The sequence below is a fragment of the Truncatella angustata genome (assembly GCF_020726525.1).
Source record: "Truncatella angustata strain MPI-SDFR-AT-0073 chromosome Unknown BKA67scaffold_4, whole genome shotgun sequence".
In the NCBI taxonomy this organism is placed as follows: Eukaryota; Fungi; Ascomycota; class Sordariomycetes; order Amphisphaeriales; family Sporocadaceae; genus Truncatella; species Truncatella angustata.
The window spans coordinates 2139056-2155857 of record NW_025763384.1 but is presented as its reverse complement, the minus strand read 5'-3'; the positions used below and the strand labels follow the sequence as shown (position 1 = coordinate 2155857).

The 16802-nt window shown below is 48.6% G+C and overlaps 6 protein-coding genes across 6 annotated transcripts; 2 read left to right on the top strand and 4 right to left on the bottom strand.

The window, feature by feature from the left end:
- Positions 1 to 153: 153 nt before the first annotated feature.
- On the bottom strand, positions 154 to 723 carry BKA67DRAFT_276639 (uncharacterized protein). The gene has a single exon (XM_046095927.1). The coding sequence runs from the start codon at positions 573 to 575 to the stop codon at positions 243 to 245; it is 333 nt and encodes a 110-aa protein (XP_045958640.1). The 5' UTR covers positions 576 to 723; the 3' UTR covers positions 154 to 242.
- Positions 724 to 1648: 925 nt separating this feature from the next.
- Positions 1649 to 3580, top strand: BKA67DRAFT_517766 (kinase-like domain-containing protein; the record flags this gene model as incomplete). The annotated part of the gene is made up of 1 exon (XM_046097936.1): positions 1649 to 3580. One exon carries the CDS (start codon positions 1649 to 1651, stop codon positions 3578 to 3580), a length of 1932 nt encoding a protein of 643 aa, XP_045958639.1.
- Positions 3581 to 4996: 1416 nt separating this feature from the next.
- BKA67DRAFT_276617 (transmembrane amino acid transporter) lies at positions 4997 to 7797 on the bottom strand. Its single transcript, XM_046095926.1, has 6 exons — positions 7456 to 7797; positions 6742 to 7398; positions 6271 to 6683; positions 6060 to 6220; positions 5502 to 6010; positions 4997 to 5454 (listed from the first exon to the last, which is right to left on the bottom strand). Exons 1-6 carry the CDS (start codon positions 7635 to 7637, stop codon positions 5292 to 5294), a joined length of 2085 nt encoding a protein of 694 aa, XP_045958638.1. The 5' UTR covers positions 7638 to 7797; the 3' UTR covers positions 4997 to 5291.
- Positions 7798 to 9075: 1278 nt separating this feature from the next.
- On the bottom strand, positions 9076 to 10616 carry BKA67DRAFT_658670 (uncharacterized protein; the record flags this gene model as incomplete). Its single annotated transcript, XM_046107317.1, has 3 exons — positions 9076 to 9221; positions 9277 to 10441; positions 10497 to 10616. The coding sequence occupies 3 exons, from the start codon at positions 10614 to 10616 to the stop codon at positions 9076 to 9078; spliced, it is 1431 nt and encodes a 476-aa protein (XP_045958637.1).
- Positions 10617 to 11531: 915 nt separating this feature from the next.
- On the top strand, positions 11532 to 12840 carry BKA67DRAFT_564863 (carbon-nitrogen hydrolase). Its single transcript, XM_046102778.1, has one exon. It carries the CDS (start codon positions 11763 to 11765, stop codon positions 12735 to 12737), a length of 975 nt encoding a protein of 324 aa, XP_045958636.1. The 5' UTR covers positions 11532 to 11762; the 3' UTR covers positions 12738 to 12840.
- A 337-nt stretch (positions 12841 to 13177) lies between these two features.
- On the bottom strand, positions 13178 to 15648 carry BKA67DRAFT_564860 (uncharacterized protein). Its single transcript, XM_046102777.1, has 3 exons — positions 15012 to 15648; positions 14663 to 14946; positions 13178 to 14585 (listed from the first exon to the last, which is right to left on the bottom strand). The coding sequence occupies exons 1-3, from the start codon at positions 15171 to 15173 to the stop codon at positions 13676 to 13678; spliced, it is 1356 nt and encodes a 451-aa protein (XP_045958635.1). The 5' UTR covers positions 15174 to 15648; the 3' UTR covers positions 13178 to 13675.
- Positions 15649 to 16802: the final 1154 nt, after the last annotated feature.

Genomic DNA, 16802 nt, shown 5'->3' with positions numbered 1-16802 from the left:
TCTTGGAAATCAAGAAGGGCGCTTGTTGAGACCCCGGTCATATTCTATGTCACCCATTCATCTCAGTCTTGGTCGGCAAGGTCTGGCTGGGTCCATTATCGTGCCACACTAACCAAGTTGACCAAGGTCCCCTCCCCCCCCCCCCCCCCCCACAGTTCAAGTCCAGCTCACTTCATTGACACTCCCGTCCATCGTCTTCTATTCTCATCCTCTACCGCTTCTTTCTGACCGACCTATCCAACCTAGACCTTTATCTTTATCCCGTTCGCTCCATTCCCTTTTCTCGTGTGATCCAAATCGAAGTACATATTCCAGTTAGACGACAACGAACTGTCTCGCGAGAAAAGGATTCCTTGCCTTCTTACACCGTACCTAATAATTACTCGACCCAATCCTTCCTTTCCCTTCCCAACCCAACTCGGCCGTTCGGATTTCACCGCTTTTCGCTGCCTTCCAAGACTGCAACTGCTCAATTGTATTGCACCGCAACCCGCGATAGCACCCAAGCCAGACAAAGACGGAGACCCTCTTTGTTGTCGCCAGCTAAAAAGAAGACGTTGGGCCCTGATTCGCATCCACTTCCAACTTGGTCAACGACACTGTTCCTGGAACTCGGTGATCGATTCTCGACTCTTCGGTAGACCGTCTTCACACGTCACACCCGCGCTTGACTCCATTGATTGCCGGATCCGCAACTAAGCCAGGACCACCCACCTTGTTGTGCCGTCTGTTGACAACAAGACCTCCGGACAAGGCCCGACCTGGAAAGAGTCATAACCTTTCCAAATCTCGTGATCATTAATACCGAGTCGGCTACTTGTACTTCACGTCTCATTGACCCGAAGTTCATCATAGCACTCACACTCACCCTCAACCCACTCCAACGATCACACAGTGGCTGGCCGGTCTTGCCGACAAACCACCTGCTGCATCATCAACAACACTCCTGCGTGTCATCAGCAACAACACACGCAACCACGCCGACCTCCCCAACCCGCTCGGATGCACCTCTAACTTGTAGACTTGCATCCTTGTGCTGGTTATCGTGGCCTTCCTGCTTTCAAGCCTCGTTGCCTGGTCGAAATAACATCTACTTCTACCTGCATCCGTCTTGCTCGCAACACCACGCAATCATAAGCCAAGGTCCGCATTCTACCCCGGACATCCACAACAAAACAAACCACACTCAAAACACTCTTTGAATTTCCATTACAACACTACTCATGTCCTCATAACGAGATTTTCCTTTCATCCTTTCAACGGACACCCGTCCAATCTTTGACGAACATCTTACCACTTTTTCTTACCTGTTTCTCTCTATCTGCAAACCAAACGAATACCCCTGGATGAGCCTCTGACTGTGAACGATTTGGATTTATATTGTGCATTTCTTTTACTACGCATCCGCAACCCTGTACATTCTCGGATTAACTTCCAACATCTCTTCTTCGACTCTATATCATCAAACATCGCCTTTTCTCGACCTCGTATACACGGGCTTGAAAGAAAAAAAAGTTATCTGGTTGCAAAACGGATCATAGACAAGGATCGGAAAAGCGATACAGGCTGTATCGTTGTACCAACACCTTTGGTTACCACCAACCTTTCTTCTCGAATCTCAAATACCGTCTCTCCCCGAGACAACGTCATGGAATGCTTGCGAAACAGCTTTCAGAATGGCGTCGTTATCGGTGGGAGGTATCAAACAATTTCCCCACTCAACCATGGGTCTTTCGGCATGGTCTTCATGGCCGAGGATCTCCAGACCAACCAAATCGTCGCCATCAAGTGCATGACTAAGAAGACTGCTGCTACCGAAGGTGTCGAGTTTACTGTTGACGATCAGTCTGAAGAGCTCTTCTGCCACAGACGTCTCGGAGAGCATCCCGGCATTGTCAACTCTCTCGATAACTTCGAGACCGATGCCCATGTCTACATTGTGCTCGAGTTCTGCTCTCAGGGCGACTTGTACGAAGCAATCCGCACTGGTTACGGACCCTTGGAGACCGAACATGTGCGAAGTTTTATGATCGAACTCGTTGACGCCGTTTCCTACATGCACTCGAAGGGCATCTACCACCGAGACATCAAGCCTGAGAATATCTTCCTAACCGAGACTGGATCCATGAAGCTCGGCGATTTCGGTTTGGCAACTACCGACAAGTGGTCCTACGAGATGACTGTGGGAAGTGATCGTTACATGGCTCCCGAGCAATATGACTCAGCTGGCGCGGGCTATTCGCCGGCTCAGGCTGATATCTGGGCCATTGGCATCTGCCTGCTGAACATCCTGTTTTCGCGAAACCCCTTCACTGCACCGACGGAGGCTGACCCCTTGTTCCTTGACTTCTCCCGGGACAAGCAATCTCTTTTCGATGTCTTCCCGACGATGTCCCAGGATACCTACGAGGTCATTGTTCATTGCATGAACATGGATCCTGCCAAGCGATCCCTCGTTGGGGCCAAGAACGCACTTCGCCGCGTCGTCAGCTTCACCACCGACGATGAGGATGATGACGAGTTCTGCTGTGCTGAAGGACAACCGATGGCTACCGCCAACCGCGAGCCTCTGCGAACTCCTTCTATCCAGAGCCCCCAGATCGAACAAGGTGCCTTCCCTTGGGCCAAGGCTCTGCATACAGGTCCCGTTCGACAGCTTAGTGTCATTCATGATACCGAAAGCTACACCGAGGACTTGTTCCCCAAGTCCGAAGACACTGCCGACTGGATGTCCTCAGCTCACACACCTTCCATCGCTTCAGTCATGACCTCAAACTTTGGAGCTTCGTTGAACTCTTTCAAGTTGAGCAAGCCTCTCGAGATCCCATCAAGGAAGCCTATGAAGATGTCGCCAATGGCTGGGTCTCTGCCCATCACTATGGCCCCCAAGCCCAAGGCCAACCTTGGTGCCATGTCCATGGTCTTTGGTCGCTCAACAGAACACGTCAGCAAGAGCTGGTCTGACATGTGGGAGGAGGACGAGGAAGAAGACGAAGCTGAGCATGCTCGACAGCTTCAGGCCCTGAAGGAACTCAACTCCAGGACGTGGAGCCAAGACAGCAAGGTGAATGCTACACCCACTCCGCACAATCAGGAATCTGTGCCCCAGGCGCCAGCGCTTGATGAGAAGTCTGTGGCTTCGCCCATGCACGATACGTTCAATGATGTCGATGGAGACTTGGTCGCCGATGGCTTCTTCTTCCATGAATCTGAGACTCTCAACGAACCCAAGCCATCATCTCAGCACCTCGCACCCGTCACACCGTCCAAGGTCGACAAGTGGGCCGTGCTCGGAGAACGGCGCCGAGCTTACACTGGGTCATCTGAGTCGAAGTCGCCGAACTTCGCCAAATCACCACAACATGGACACGGACATAAGAATCAACATGGTTTAGGGAATGGCGTTTGGGAACACGCCAATGTTAGCTATCAGAAATCTCCAAATAAAGACCGCACCACATCACGCGGCGACTGCCCATGGAACAAGGGCAGAGACTGGACTCCGCGCAAAGAACAGCGTCAGGATTTCAGCATTTTTGGATGGGTTGGCAACTGGCGCCAAGCGACTCAAGCTCATTAGGAGCGAGTCGCCTGCCAGTTGCCTCTTGTGGTTAAGCACATCTTTCTTCACCAAATCGGGGTTGCCACCTTTCATTTCAGCCATATTTACATTTTGTGTCGGGACATTACGGGAGCGTTAGAGAATATTCTTCGGGGAGGGAAACCAAGACTGTATTCAACACAGATCTTGGTAGTAGGAATTAGGACTTTTTGATTTGTTGTTGTTTTTTTTGGCAAATGGCACCCCTGTGGCAATTGGTGGTTGGATCTAGCTTCAACTCGCTTTCTGTGTATTAGATAGTTCATCCTGCCGGATCACTCCCAGAATACCAGAAGTTACCCACTCACACCATCGTTTTACACCTAGACCACCTTTTGTTGTCTTGAATGTCTGAATTGCCACTAGGTATTACAAAGTGCGCCAAGTAGCGAGTAAAAGTTCATATGCTAGCTTACTATGCCTGATAGTAACCTGAGTATCGCCAAGTACTAATGAATAACCGTACGTCACTCCTGAGTCACAAAGTATGCATTTTTTTTAATTGCTCTGTTTCCACTACATACTGGTATATTTGAAACTACAATATTACCGCATAAATGTGTTAGTAAGGTGAGACCTCTGACATACTACCAGTAGTCAAAATATTTAGGTTAGTAAATTGCAAGCAACATCGTCGAAGTAAGAAATCAGTGTGTCTTAGTAAACAAATGTCACACCCGGCAATGGTGCTTACAGACGTGTCATTATCATCTGGCTGCTCTTTACACACTAATACATACCTCTTTATAACAGTACCTGCTCGATCCCCCCCGGCAGATGCTAGCTCACGTGAATCCAAAGAAGGTCGTCGATCGATGCTGCTTACTCCTGACACGTCTCAGGCAATACTCTCCATACATACGAATAGGGATGGTGTAATTTTCTAGAGCGGTTGTTTTCCGGCATTGCCTGTCTCAGTTGTAGTTATAGTTATATGGCTAGTCCTATGACAAAAAGCATTAACAAAAAGAAAAGGGGGGGGGGGTGGGGGGTTAGACGAGTTTCTTCGTTTCATCAAGTGGAGTAAGTGCGTATATCGCAAAGTCCAGGGTCCAAGCTGTAGATGCCCATTTACATGGCCGAGATGGAAAACCGAGTGAGGAAGGACAGTCTTAGTAATGTTCATATTTTATCAAAGCTCTCTTAAGCTTCCAAGATTGAGCGGTTCTCCCAAGACAAAATCAAGCTTGTTTCTCTAGACCAGCTGCGAAGCCAAGCGATGATCAATCTGGGCGCTGGTTACTGATCCGACATGAAGAATGTCAAGTGGCGCATACAAACCTTCACGGATACTACTAAATTTATTTTACAATCAAATTCCACCGATATAGCATAGAATAACTTCGAAATTCATTGTGTTAATCAGTGATTTATAGAGAATTCAGTAAGGTTAGTGTAATATCGGACAAAATGGTATTGTTAATGGAATTTTCATCTATCCAAATTGATGGGTTTGAGTCCTTGGCGTGAGGTATATTCTATCCTAGCATCGTATTAAAATCAAAAAGAAATCATCAATCTTGCTATTTGCCAAATTTCCGAAAATGAAGTATCGCGATGAACCGCCAATACATAAATGCCCGTGAGTTTGTAAATGCTGTAAATGCTTCGAATGTTCGTTCAACCATGTCATTACGATCCCATAACCAAAGTACTGATGGCATTGTCGACGCTCAAGACCAGGTTCAGGCTAATATTTCTTCTCTGCACCGATCAGACTCTTGGGCAAGAAAGCCCAGACCGTTCCAACCACTGAAAGGAGGAACGATATGGTCATAACAGTCCACACGAGAATGCGCTCCCTTGGAACAATCTCATGACCGAAAAGCTTGAGGTAGAAGGCCAGTGGTAGTCTAGTAATTGTTAGCCACGTATGAGGGAGAAGGCTGGAACGACTTACGTAATACAAATGGTAAAACACAGAGCGCTGCCCATGAAAGCCATGATTGAGTCAAATGCAGGGAATAGAATCGCAATGATGAGGAACGCCAGCAGAGTCAAAATCCGGATAGCAATCTTCATGAAGCCTCTGAACACGCTGGACCGCCCGACGAGAGTGTCTGAATCCGAAACCACTTGCTGGCGCAGGCCAGCAAGGACCTCCATTGTGCTGATAATCGGCTGTGCGTTCAGCGGGATCTTGGTCAACGGGATGATGGCGATGAATATGACAAGAAGAACGTTGAGGATAGCAGGATACCCCGTTGTTCGAAGTAGGTTGTTCGTTACCGAATCTCGGACTCCGTCACCAAACATCACGTATCCAACAATGGCAACGGTGGCATCGATGAAGTACTGGTCAACGGTCAGCGTGTCCAAATTTCGTACGTGGTATACACTTACAGTAAAGCTGAAAGTGATAGTTACGGCCTCGCCGTATCGGTGCGGGTGTCTCATATCTCGGTAGATCTGGGAGATGTTAACTCAAAACGCAGCGTGCAAATGAATGAAAACCTACATTCGGGAAAACACTATGGCCACCCCATGGGGACATAAGCAAGCCGAACGATAATGGTAGAGTTAGCCAGTTCTCCGGGAAAAGGTATGTGACAGCTGGCTCAATGAGAGATCCCGGGGTGTGAGGCTTCACAAGACCGTCGACAATAACGAGCAAGGCAACTGGCTGAGTGTTAGAATAGCTCGTTCAACGCCATGATATTGCAACTCACTGCTCATAACGGAAAGGATACCAATAAAGCTGGTAAAGCTCAGAATCTTGAGCGGGGCAAATTGAAGGGGTATCAATAATAAAGTACAGACAACCTTCCACTGGTTCAAATTCAAAGTTCCAGGAAATAGTAAAATCAGCGAATCAGAAAACAGCACGATAAGTGCCACACAGGCTGCCAGTAACTCCAAAGTGAATAGAATACTCGTAATTACTCGAGCGCGGTGCCCAAAGGAGATGAAAGCAACATCAGAGAAAGTGATCACGGTCGGGTCTAGGTCCATACACTTGGCAAGTAACCTAGCGGTCCAACTTGTGACAGCAGCACCGAGGAACAGCGTGACCATACCACAGAGCCACCCGGCGTATTTGATACCGATTGGCAGACTGAGAAGACCAACACCGATCAGAACACTACGCGTAGTTAGCACTGCCTGATTGTTATTTTCTCTCTAGATCAATTGAGACTTACTTGGTCGAGTTGACCACAGTCTGCGGTAGGGTTGACTGCCCAGCCACAGCCAGAACAATCTTTCCATCTTCTTGCTCTACCTCCTTTACGATAATCGGCGGACGCGCACCATCAGGCAGATCAATTCCAGACTCTTGTTGCTGCCGCCAGAGCTCCGCAGCTTGCGCCATGGATGGACGACTGACTTCAGATGATATGGTACCATATGTCCTCTGCGAGGAGTAGCTGCCAACCAATGGCATCCCGGACAAATGGGGCGGGACTTCAAAGATGGAATTGCTTCTCAAGGAGCCGGATGGGGAGATCACCCTGTGGAGGCCATTGCCAAAGAGCTTCCGTCCGTCATCGTGTGAAATCTGGCGATGGGGTCCGCCTGCTAGCCCTGAGTCGCCTCCTTCGTCTACCACTGCATTTTCGGGTACCTCGAGCTGCCCCCCTAGTAGAGATGTGCGAGCTCCAGTTTCGACATCGCTGCGGCCGTAGGTAATCGGCTCGATCGTATGAACAGGCTCCTGATCGGGGGCGTAGGCAAAGACAGGTTGTTGTGGTATGATTTCGGGGAAAGCAGTGGCACGTTGCCAGCTTTGTGAGAAATGTCGGATACTGTTCACTCCACCGATTCCGGCAATGGCAGACAGCCTGTTCTGGACGGAGGATCTGGCAGATATCAGTAAATGGCGATAGATCGCCGGGAGACGCAGGCTTTTCACATACCTGCGACGAAGGCGGGAGGTCCAGTCTTGACCCGTTCCGCTCCCACGGCCTTCACTATGACCCATAAGACTTGATCGCTCTTCAAAGTGTACACTTCCCCGCGGTGTTGAGGACAAGCTATCGTTTCGCCCAGGCGAATCAGCCCGCTCGTACTGTTCCCAGGTGGTCGCCTGTTGAGGCATCTTGGAGGCTGTTGGATTGGGATGTACCAGAAACTGTCGCAAGGATAACAACAGCCCGGGTGGCTCAGAATATTGTCCAACTCTGCAAACCTGCCCTTAGGTTTCAGAAGGCAAGAAAGGGGCACGATATATGGTGAACCAAAAGGAATCTTGACCCTACTACGACAAATAACTCAAACAAATATCATCAATATCACCTCCCAACACAGATCCAAGGAATTTGATCTGTTCGTGAGGTGGAGCCCCGGTCATGGTATCGAAGAGAATCTCTAACTTGCGCTGGGGCTGAAAGTCTAGACGATACATCGGGAGACTGCAGAACTAGACACAGGATCGTGTATCCTGCTCCTGTCCTTGTCCGCCGCTTATCTCGAGCCCCACCATCTGCCGGCTCTTATTGGGCAATGCTCTTAGCTGCTGCGTTGGTGGGGTTGCGTCGTCCAGATTAAAGGCACTATCAAGGACTTTAGTGTCTGGCCGCGGATCATGAGATTTCAAAACCCTTGGAGAGCCCATGCAATGACTATCCCGAGCACACAATGTCCATGTCTTACACAGCAATGACCTGATCTCAGCCCACGCTCTACAGCGCTCAATCCGACCATCACGACCCCGTGTGGTGGGCGGCTTGTGCAGAGAAACACGTAGAATCGTCCGGCCTACATCGCCGGTGATGTCATTTGTCGGAACTGGACGTTTAGCCGTTATCCTTGCATCTGCAGCTAAGTTCATACAGGCAGGGACTCCACGGCCCCAAGCCATGACTAAATGTCGCATGAGCATCACGTCTCTTATCATTGGTTCATTACGCGGTCATATGACATGAAGTTCCATGCTCGACTCGGACGTTCTGTTGTTTTTGTTTGTGTATATACTGTGATCGTCATTTCGATCGGTAAGAGAATTCAATGCTTCCGACATATTCATCCGCTACAGTATGTTCGATAATTCATAGTACCAAATAAGTTCCAGGCCCACTAACAACTAGACTAGGCCTAAGATTACGTGCAGCGATTTTTATTTGCCCCCGGCATATTAAATCTGTGGACCTATCGGTATCAACTTTTCCAGCCTCGAACCGACTTTCTTGGAATCTGGTCAAGAAACCTATCTACATCGCAAACTCCCATGTTTGGTGTGTATCGATGTAATTGTATCTCTGCGATATTCACTGAGCTTTCCGCAAACAATCTAAAGCGGATCTCGGTGCACTTCACGCTGAATAGTAGACACCGCACGGCGTGGAAATTTGACGATCCCCTCAGAAATTTGCCCTAATTCTTCTACAGAACTATCAAAGAGATGAAAACTCTGCTCTGAGCTGAGGGATCACGGCTTGATTTACTGCACGCCTTGTTTCAGAAGATTACGGGCAGTCGTATCTATGGCCTAAGGCCCAATACCCGCGCCTCGAGAGCTCTCTCTTAAACAGGACGAATCAGTTCGACAATGGCATCAAATTCACGTTCTTGAAGAATACGTTGGTCGGATCGTATTTTGCCTTAAGCTCTCTCAGCCTCGGCGTCTTTCCTCCGAACAATCTGCCCGTCTTCAATAATGCTCTATCCGTAGGCACGGCCGGATCTGTGTATACATCAGTACAAGATTCGGTCGAATTGTCTGGTTTCGAAAAGCTTACCCAGATAGTTGTAGTATGTATCAGCTTCGCCAGTCTCTGCGGCTTGTTTCAAGTACTTGGCTTTGAAAATACTGGTGGCTTTTGTGGCAATGTCTTTGGCTTCCTGGTCTTTTTCCGCCGTGTCCCAGGACACGATCGTGGCGACATTGTACTTGCCCTGACGCGCTGAAAAGCTTGTCTTGTCCTCTTTGCCGTATTCGTTTATTTTGCCTTGTGGAATGACCTCAAAAGCCAATGCACTTGTCCTCAATTCTTCATTGCCAGGCTTGTTGAGCCCCTTGTAGAACTCCTCGGCCGCATCCTTTACCGTCTGGATGTCAAGGGGACAGGTGAAGTTAGCACCACCAAACATATATCTACGGCCAGGTGTCGCCATGGCATCTGCGATCATGTTGGCTTTGGGGTACGGAATCGCTCCAATCGTATCCATCAGTCTTGGTTGTAAGTCTCGCAGCGGCTTGAAGAATGCCTCGCCATCTTCCTTGGTGCCATTGAAGAAGACAGATGCTCCACATAGCCTCGCACCGGTATGCGGATCACATATCATCATGGGCATGAACATCTGATCACCATCTGTCTTCCCATGAAACTCGTTCACAAAGTCTACCAGCTGTGGGAGAAAATCGAAAGGCCAGGCCATGATGCCTGCCCAAACTTCGCCCTGTGGAAATGCACGAGAAGTAAAAGTCGTCACAACGCCGAAACTGGAACCGGCGCCCTTGAGGGCCCAGAAGAGATCAGGATTCTCCGTCTCGGAAGCTGTCACGATTTCACCGTTGGCGAGCACCACCTCGCAGCTCAGAAGAACATCGACGGCCATGCCATGACGCCCCGTAAGCAATCCGTAGCCTCCACCAAGGATCAGTCCGCCCACACCTGTATGGCTGACGGTACCACCAACAGTCGCGAGTCCGTGTTCCCAAAGGGCACTATCGACATCCGCCCATGTACAGGCACCTCCAAAACTGACAGTCTGGGCCAAAGGGTTAACAGAGACGTTGCGCATATGAGCCAGATTCAAAACCATAGCTTCCGGACTGGAGGCCGCGGATTCACCAGAGGGGTTGTGCCCACCCCCGCATACGTGCAGAGGAATGGAGTGCTTGGCAGCGAAGCGGATGGTCACCGAGGCTTCAACCGCCGTCTTGGGTCGAGCTACCGCGGCCTTTCACGAATTAAATACGACTCTACTGCTGTCATGGGTTTGTGGTTGAGCTTACCGCTGGTTTGATAGACGTTGCGCTCCATCGCTTCAGGCTGTCATCGTAGCCAGCATCACCAGGCAGGAGCACATCGCCTTCTTTGATTGAGACGCGAAGTTCTTCGAAGTTTGGCGCCATTTTCAAGGTAAATCCCGCCCAGTTGTGTTCGGATTTGCCTTGTCATGAGTGAGTGGGTGAGTGAGGGGCTCCTGCTATTATAGATAGTAGAAGCTGATCTGACAAGGCATGTGGAGTCTCCGGGAGCAGCACCAATCAGGCGGCTCGAAGGTGCAGCTTGCAGATGCAACCCCCTTGGAAGGTCCAGCAACATTGTACGTTAAAGCAGGTACTGCGCTTGCTCAGAAAGAGTGGCTGAAAATAGCCTGAAAGAATAGCTCTACACTATTTGCAAGCATGCCATTTCAAGTCAAGCTTAACATTTTATCGTATGTAGCGGACGTGGTTCGACTAAGCCTATACATAAACGGGCTTGGAATGATAGGTCCCAGATGCATGCATCAGAGCCAACGAACTTGTAACTTATCCTGAATGGATACAAGCTTCGATTCCGGGTAGGTATCAATACGACAAAGCTTTAGTGCGTCAGACACGAGCTCATCATCAAGCTCTTTGAGCCGAATACCTACATTGGAAGCTAGCATAGAGGTGTCAGTCGAAGGCTAGAGGATTATACTGTCAGCGCTAAGCAATACCATGGCGTGTGGAAGAGAGTGACATTCAAAAACAGTGGGCCCACCGTCAATAGAACGAACGTAATCTCATGGTATATTCGTTGCCACAAAGAGGGGAGTCAATATCAATACCCTCATTGTTGGATCATAACGCTTAGTCGAGTAATGTGTATAGGATGAATCGAAATGACCAGCCGCATATCCTCCAAATGTTGCATGAGGATGTGCGTGGAGTACAGCAGGCATGGACCAATGCCTGGCATGCAATTGGCGCTGGAAATTCGGCACGTACTACTTCACGAATAAGCTAGGACTTGATCGCCAGCGAAGAGCCAGGAATGTCCAGGAGACTGCCTCAAAACGCCGACGTCCATGGTCGGTGACATTGTTCTTGCAGATAATCAAGACAAGGTCTTGATATGTACCAAGTGTCAGCTTTTAGCGGGACAATTCGAAGAGGCCCAATCGGAAGAACCTTTGTTCAGTAATCAGGCGAACCATTCAAATATAATATGGTGGCCTCCCTTGTTGCAGTGTGTAACCACTAAGTCAGGAACGTTTCCAATTTACTTCTGTCCTTAACTTCCTCAACATGATTCATCTCAAACTCAAAGCGGCGGCGGTACATGCTGCACCAGTTTACATGAACAAGGCGGCCACCCTAGACAAAGTACTCTCTATTATTACCCAAGCAGCGGAAGATGGTACCAATCTTGTTGCCTTCCCTGAAGTCTTCGTCCCAGGCTTCCCCTATTTCATGAATTGTTATACGTCAAACGCTGCCACAGTCGCGAAGTATGCCTCGCAAAGCGTTGTTATTCACGAAGACCTACACGATGTACAAGCGTCCTGCGCCAAGCACAAGATCACGGTCGTGCTTGGGGTCTCCGAGCGCATGAAAGATGGCCACACGCTATTCAATTCTATAGTGACCATAGACACGGATGGTACGATTCTCGGAGTTCATCGCAAGTTGCAGCCCACCTGGACGGAACGAATGGTCTGGGCCCAGGGCTCCGGATATACACTGAAGACGTACGAGACCAAGGCAGGTTACCGGATTGGCGGGCTGGCATGCTGGGAACACACTATGAATAATGCCCGACAAGCGCTTATCGACCAGGGTGAACACATCCACGTCGGCTGTTGGCCCGCTCTGGACACTATGGGTGGCTTCGTGGGGATCGCGACTGTGCAGATCGAGGCGCTCATGAAAAGTCATGCTCTTAGTGCGCAGACTTTCGTGATATGTCCTAGCAGCTTTGTTGATGACAGCTGTCTGAAATGGCTCGAGGAAAACATTGGCCCGCAAGACCAGGTGGGCGCCGGTGGTGGATGGACGGCTATCATACATCCTTTCTGCCAGATCATCGCTGGTCCGCAAACAGGAAGCGAGGAAAAACTGGTAACTGCTGAAATTGATTTGCAGCAGCTGGATATAGTCAAAGCATACGTTGACAGTGCTGGTCATTTCAGACGCCCTGAAGTTTTCAAATTACAAGTGGACACTTCCTCAAGGTGGAAAGACGAGGAGGGGATCGTTGGGCCAATTCCATATTCTCCATAGTAATTTCAAAACTGGGCCGTAGAGCGATCATTTAAACACGTCACTTCGCAATATATTTGTCAGACATAAGTAGGGATACAACATTCCAGATAATAAACTCCTCTATATTGTTTGATGGGTTACCTAAAACGAAAAAAGGAAGAAAAAAGGGAAGAAAAAAAGGTAACAAGAATTTAGAGATGGGAAACGGTAGTACCCATATGTCATCTATTAATTTCTTCTAATATTCCCAAAGCTCGGACGAACTTGGATTCACAGGACCAGATTATTGTAGAAACTGCTCTATATGAGTCATCAACATAATATATGTCTTCAAGAGACTTGAGGCTCATCTTACATTGTTTAGCACGTAGCCTGATTTCAGTGAGAGTGGGCGGAGCACAGACGCATTAGACGAACCATGATCTTACTGTAAGGTTTCTCAAATTGGAAGCAGCGGTAGCAAATCTAATACAAGGCCGAGTTTTGAGGTGGCGATTATAGAGATACGCAACATATTGTACTACTACTACTATGCTGGCATTTTGTGCATGAATTTAGAAATTAACGATGGCGAATAATCCGGTCCTCTCCAATAACTTGCGTACTCAGGTTGCTACCTATCCTTATTAGACTACTCCGATGCCACGTTGAGTCCTAGCTCCAATAATCCCTATTGCTACAAACATCGTCCATTTGGCAATATGCTGGACTATTGGTTCAAATGAATGTGAAGCGATTTGTTTTGTAGCTCAGAGAAGCGCCACGTCAGTAATCTGGGGGATAAGCCTCATCCGTCTAAGCCCAATAAGTGTTGGGTATTCGGTCTGACTCTTATCATTTTATCCAGAGATTCGATATATTGCCCTGCGGAGGGACCAACAGACCAATTCTCAAGATTCTCTACAATCGCCTGCCATTCATGGTTAGTATAGTCTATGAACTCGTATCGCGCCGATCTAGGGGCCGTAATAGTGTCCTACCTTCGCATCTTCTGTCAGATACATCTCCCCACTCACCGGGTCAATCTCGAATGCAACATCTGTGGGAAAATACCAGTCACACTCAATCTCCTGGCCCATGTGCGCGAGCCATCTCCAGTCTCTTTGTAATGTGTGTGGGTTATGGGCGATTGTGTCTCTTAGTGTGGGCCATAGGACGAAATCCAGCATCTCTACGTGTTCAGTCCACAACTGAAGTTGCGTGGGACGCAACCATTCGGGAATCGCCTCGTAGGTGGCAGGTGAAGGATCGATCATCCATCTGGCCAGGGTCCACACGAGATGCATGGATGCGAAAGAGACAAAATCGCGGTTCTTGTGCTGGATACTAAAGACAAAACCTGCTGCCCATTTTGAGAGGAGACTCGTGCGATTGTACTGATCTCGGTCGAAAATTGCTGCGACATTGCACCTCTTTCCTATTACTTGGTTCAAAACTTGATCCGCAGGCTGGCCAGCCTGAATACCAGCCCGAATCAAGGATGTTGCATGCCGTATAGTAGAAGCTACCGATTCTTTGACTGATGAGGTGCCTGGTAGCGTAGTCAGGGGCTGGATTGCCCAAAGCGGCTTGTAGAGATTGGCATGTTGCTGCTGTTGAATGTCTGGAGGGTAGTGGTTTGCGTAGATGCCACTCGAAAAGGGGAGATTGCCGAAGTTACTCGACTGCTGCTTAACGAGCTCGTTTTCATGACCGTAGGCATAGTGTGTGCCATCGAGGTTGTCGCCTGTGCTTCTCGATACCAAAGCGTAGTTCAGATCTGCTTGATCGTGGTTCGAATTTGCCTGTCCTCTCCATTCGTCCCGGTTGAACAGCAGCGGAGCAAAAGAATGGACACTTGTTGTAACGCTTTCCGTTGATGATGCCCTATATTGGTGTTAAAGATGGTCCATAAAACCATGCTAACCTGATCAATAGCTGACGGTTTTAGTTGGGGGACGCACTCTGAAATGGTATTGCTGGACGGGGAGTCGTATGAAGTCGTTCTGCTGCTGAGTCCGGTGGCTGGCGCGTCTTGTCTAATCAAAGCAAGCATGGCCCGCGCTTCTTCGGGAGTGCCGTGCTGCAGAACGTGAATCATTTGGTTGGTGTTCGCGAGGGCATCAGTAAGCCGGCTTATCTCGTAGTCAGCGCTCTGCTGCTTTGTCATACCTTCGTAGAGCGCGTCGTAGACGCACTCGAGACTCCTTGAGGTGCATCGCGAGCATCGCGGCCGCTTGCCGTCACACTGAAGAGAAGCAGCATATCAGATTCGGGGGTCCCGGGAAATCAGGGCCGCTCTTCGAGGCATACCTTGGTCTTCTTGGATTGACAGATTTTGCAAGCATTCTTTACCAGGTTTCGTTGGGGCACGATGCCCCTTGGTGCATCAGGATCGCTGGGACGGCCGCCGTCAAGCGTCGGCGCAGGAGCCAGTGGTCTCAAAGGTTTCCAGCCAGATGATGTGTTTGACATGGTGGGTACGGTTCGACCATGCACACTTACAACGAAGCAGGAGCCAGCCAACAACTCACAACAGACATCCTCGGACCTCTTCCGGCCGACTATAATATCTCCGTACTTAGCGAAAACCTGGGCGGTGCTGCTTATACGCGGCGCTCGGTACTACTGGGGAAAGTTCCAAGCCCTTCCACGGCCAACAGCACTTGAGCGCTTCTCAAGTCAACACCAGCCTTCAATCAGAGCAACCACAGGCCAAAATACATGTAGGAAAGCTCGCTAGTCGTGGTAGGTAGTCTCCCTCTTTCCTTTATCTTCGTCTAAAGATGATATAGATATAGTATCCATTGAATTAGTCGAGTTAGTCGCCGCCGATCGAATTTGTTTGCGCACGGTACTTTTGCGGGTCGGTACATTTCCGTTTGGCTTTGATTGGTCAATTCTAGCAAACTGCTTTGGAGCATATCGTCCTTTGGCCTATGTTGTGGACTTTATTGCATGGATCTGGAGGGGTAGGAATTTGCGATATGATCTTGAGAATGCTTTACTTCCCCGTCTCAAGTATGACAACTCCACTAGGACCATAAGAGGTAGACACTTTACTTGCAATTGCCAATACTCCAATGTTTCCCTTAGATTTAGATCTCTGAAAAAGAACACACGAAACAGTTGAAGAGGGTTAAATAGACGTGGGCCCTTTTGGCTAATGAACATGATCACTCAAGTGCTTAGATTCATGACTCTCAGATCGTTTCGGCGAATGGACACTTCTTTCTACCTTTTTATAATTATGCATTGTGCTTTTGGGTCGCTGTTAGTTAGGTACGGGTCTTCACCATATCCAGGCAAACTCTTACCTTGCCCATAGACGGCGCTAATCATGCGTGATCCAGGTAGGTCGCTCGTCACACTGATTGGCAGACATACCGGGCAACATCTGTGCTTCGCGTATGATATGATGTTTTGTATGGATCAAGCTTTCATAAGATTTTGATGTATATGATGCCGTTTTTTTTTATTCAAGAAAGAAAGAAAAAAAGCCGATGGACATATATCGTACTCACAAAGTCAGTTAAAAAATGCATTCCGCTTGTTTTGTCCAGTCGGCAAATGGCAGTGCACATTGCATTGAATACCGAAGTGGAGGACAAGATACTCTCGGCGTGCATCAGTCAAAAGATATTAAGATATAACTGATTACCGCGTGTAGTGCTATATTAAGATGTGACTTGAAGTTTGTAAGAACGAATACTAAAGTGTATCCTCCAATGACCGCGCTACGAACCCGGAGGCATAAGACTTGTTGCATGCTCGACCGGGCGATAACATAGTAACTTGAACACAGTTCCAATCTACAGTGCCACGTTTTATGATAATAGAAATCATGAGTATAACACTACACTCCTTAGCAGGATTATCATTACCCGTCTCCGACTAGGAACCAGTTTGATCTCACAAACTGATCTCGCACCTGTCGTCTTCGCAACCATGTGTATGTATGATACAAGCCAACTTCAAACCCAGGACCTTACCGTCTGACACCGTCGTTTTGATATCCATGCTCCTAGAGACCTGACCTCCATTAACTAGAACCTTGATAACACGCTATCGTGCCTCCTTTACTCCCCCAAACCATTGATATGA

Excerpts from the sequence above, each read along its gene's own strand:
- BKA67DRAFT_564863 (XM_046102778.1), top strand. The coding sequence starts at position 11,763 with ATGATTCATCTCAAACTCAAAGCGGCGGCGGTACATGCTGCACCAGTT.
- BKA67DRAFT_276617 (XM_046095926.1), bottom strand. The coding sequence starts at position 7,637 with ATGCCTCAACAGGCGACCACCTGGGAACAGTACGAGCGGGCTGATTCG. Across the intron at positions 6,684-6,741 it reads ACTGTGGTCAACTCGACCAA|TGTTCTGATCGGTGTTGGTC; the intron begins GTAAGTCTCAAT and ends AACTACGCGTAG. Across the intron at positions 6,011-6,059 it reads GCCATAGTGTTTTCCCGAAT|ATCTACCGAGATATGAGACA; the intron begins GTAGGTTTTCAT and ends AACATCTCCCAG.
- BKA67DRAFT_564860 (XM_046102777.1), bottom strand. The coding sequence starts at position 15,173 with ATGTCAAACACATCATCTGGCTGGAAACCTTTGAGACCACTGGCTCCT. Across the intron at positions 14,947-15,011 it reads GTCAATCCAAGAAGACCAAG|TGTGACGGCAAGCGGCCGCG; the intron begins GTATGCCTCGAA and ends GCTTCTCTTCAG. Across the intron at positions 14,586-14,662 it reads TCCAGCAATACCATTTCAGA|GGCATCATCAACGGAAAGCG; the intron begins GTGCGTCCCCCA and ends ACACCAATATAG.
- BKA67DRAFT_276639 (XM_046095927.1), bottom strand. The coding sequence starts at position 575 with ATGCGAATCAGGGCCCAACGTCTTCTTTTTAGCTGGCGACAACAAAGA.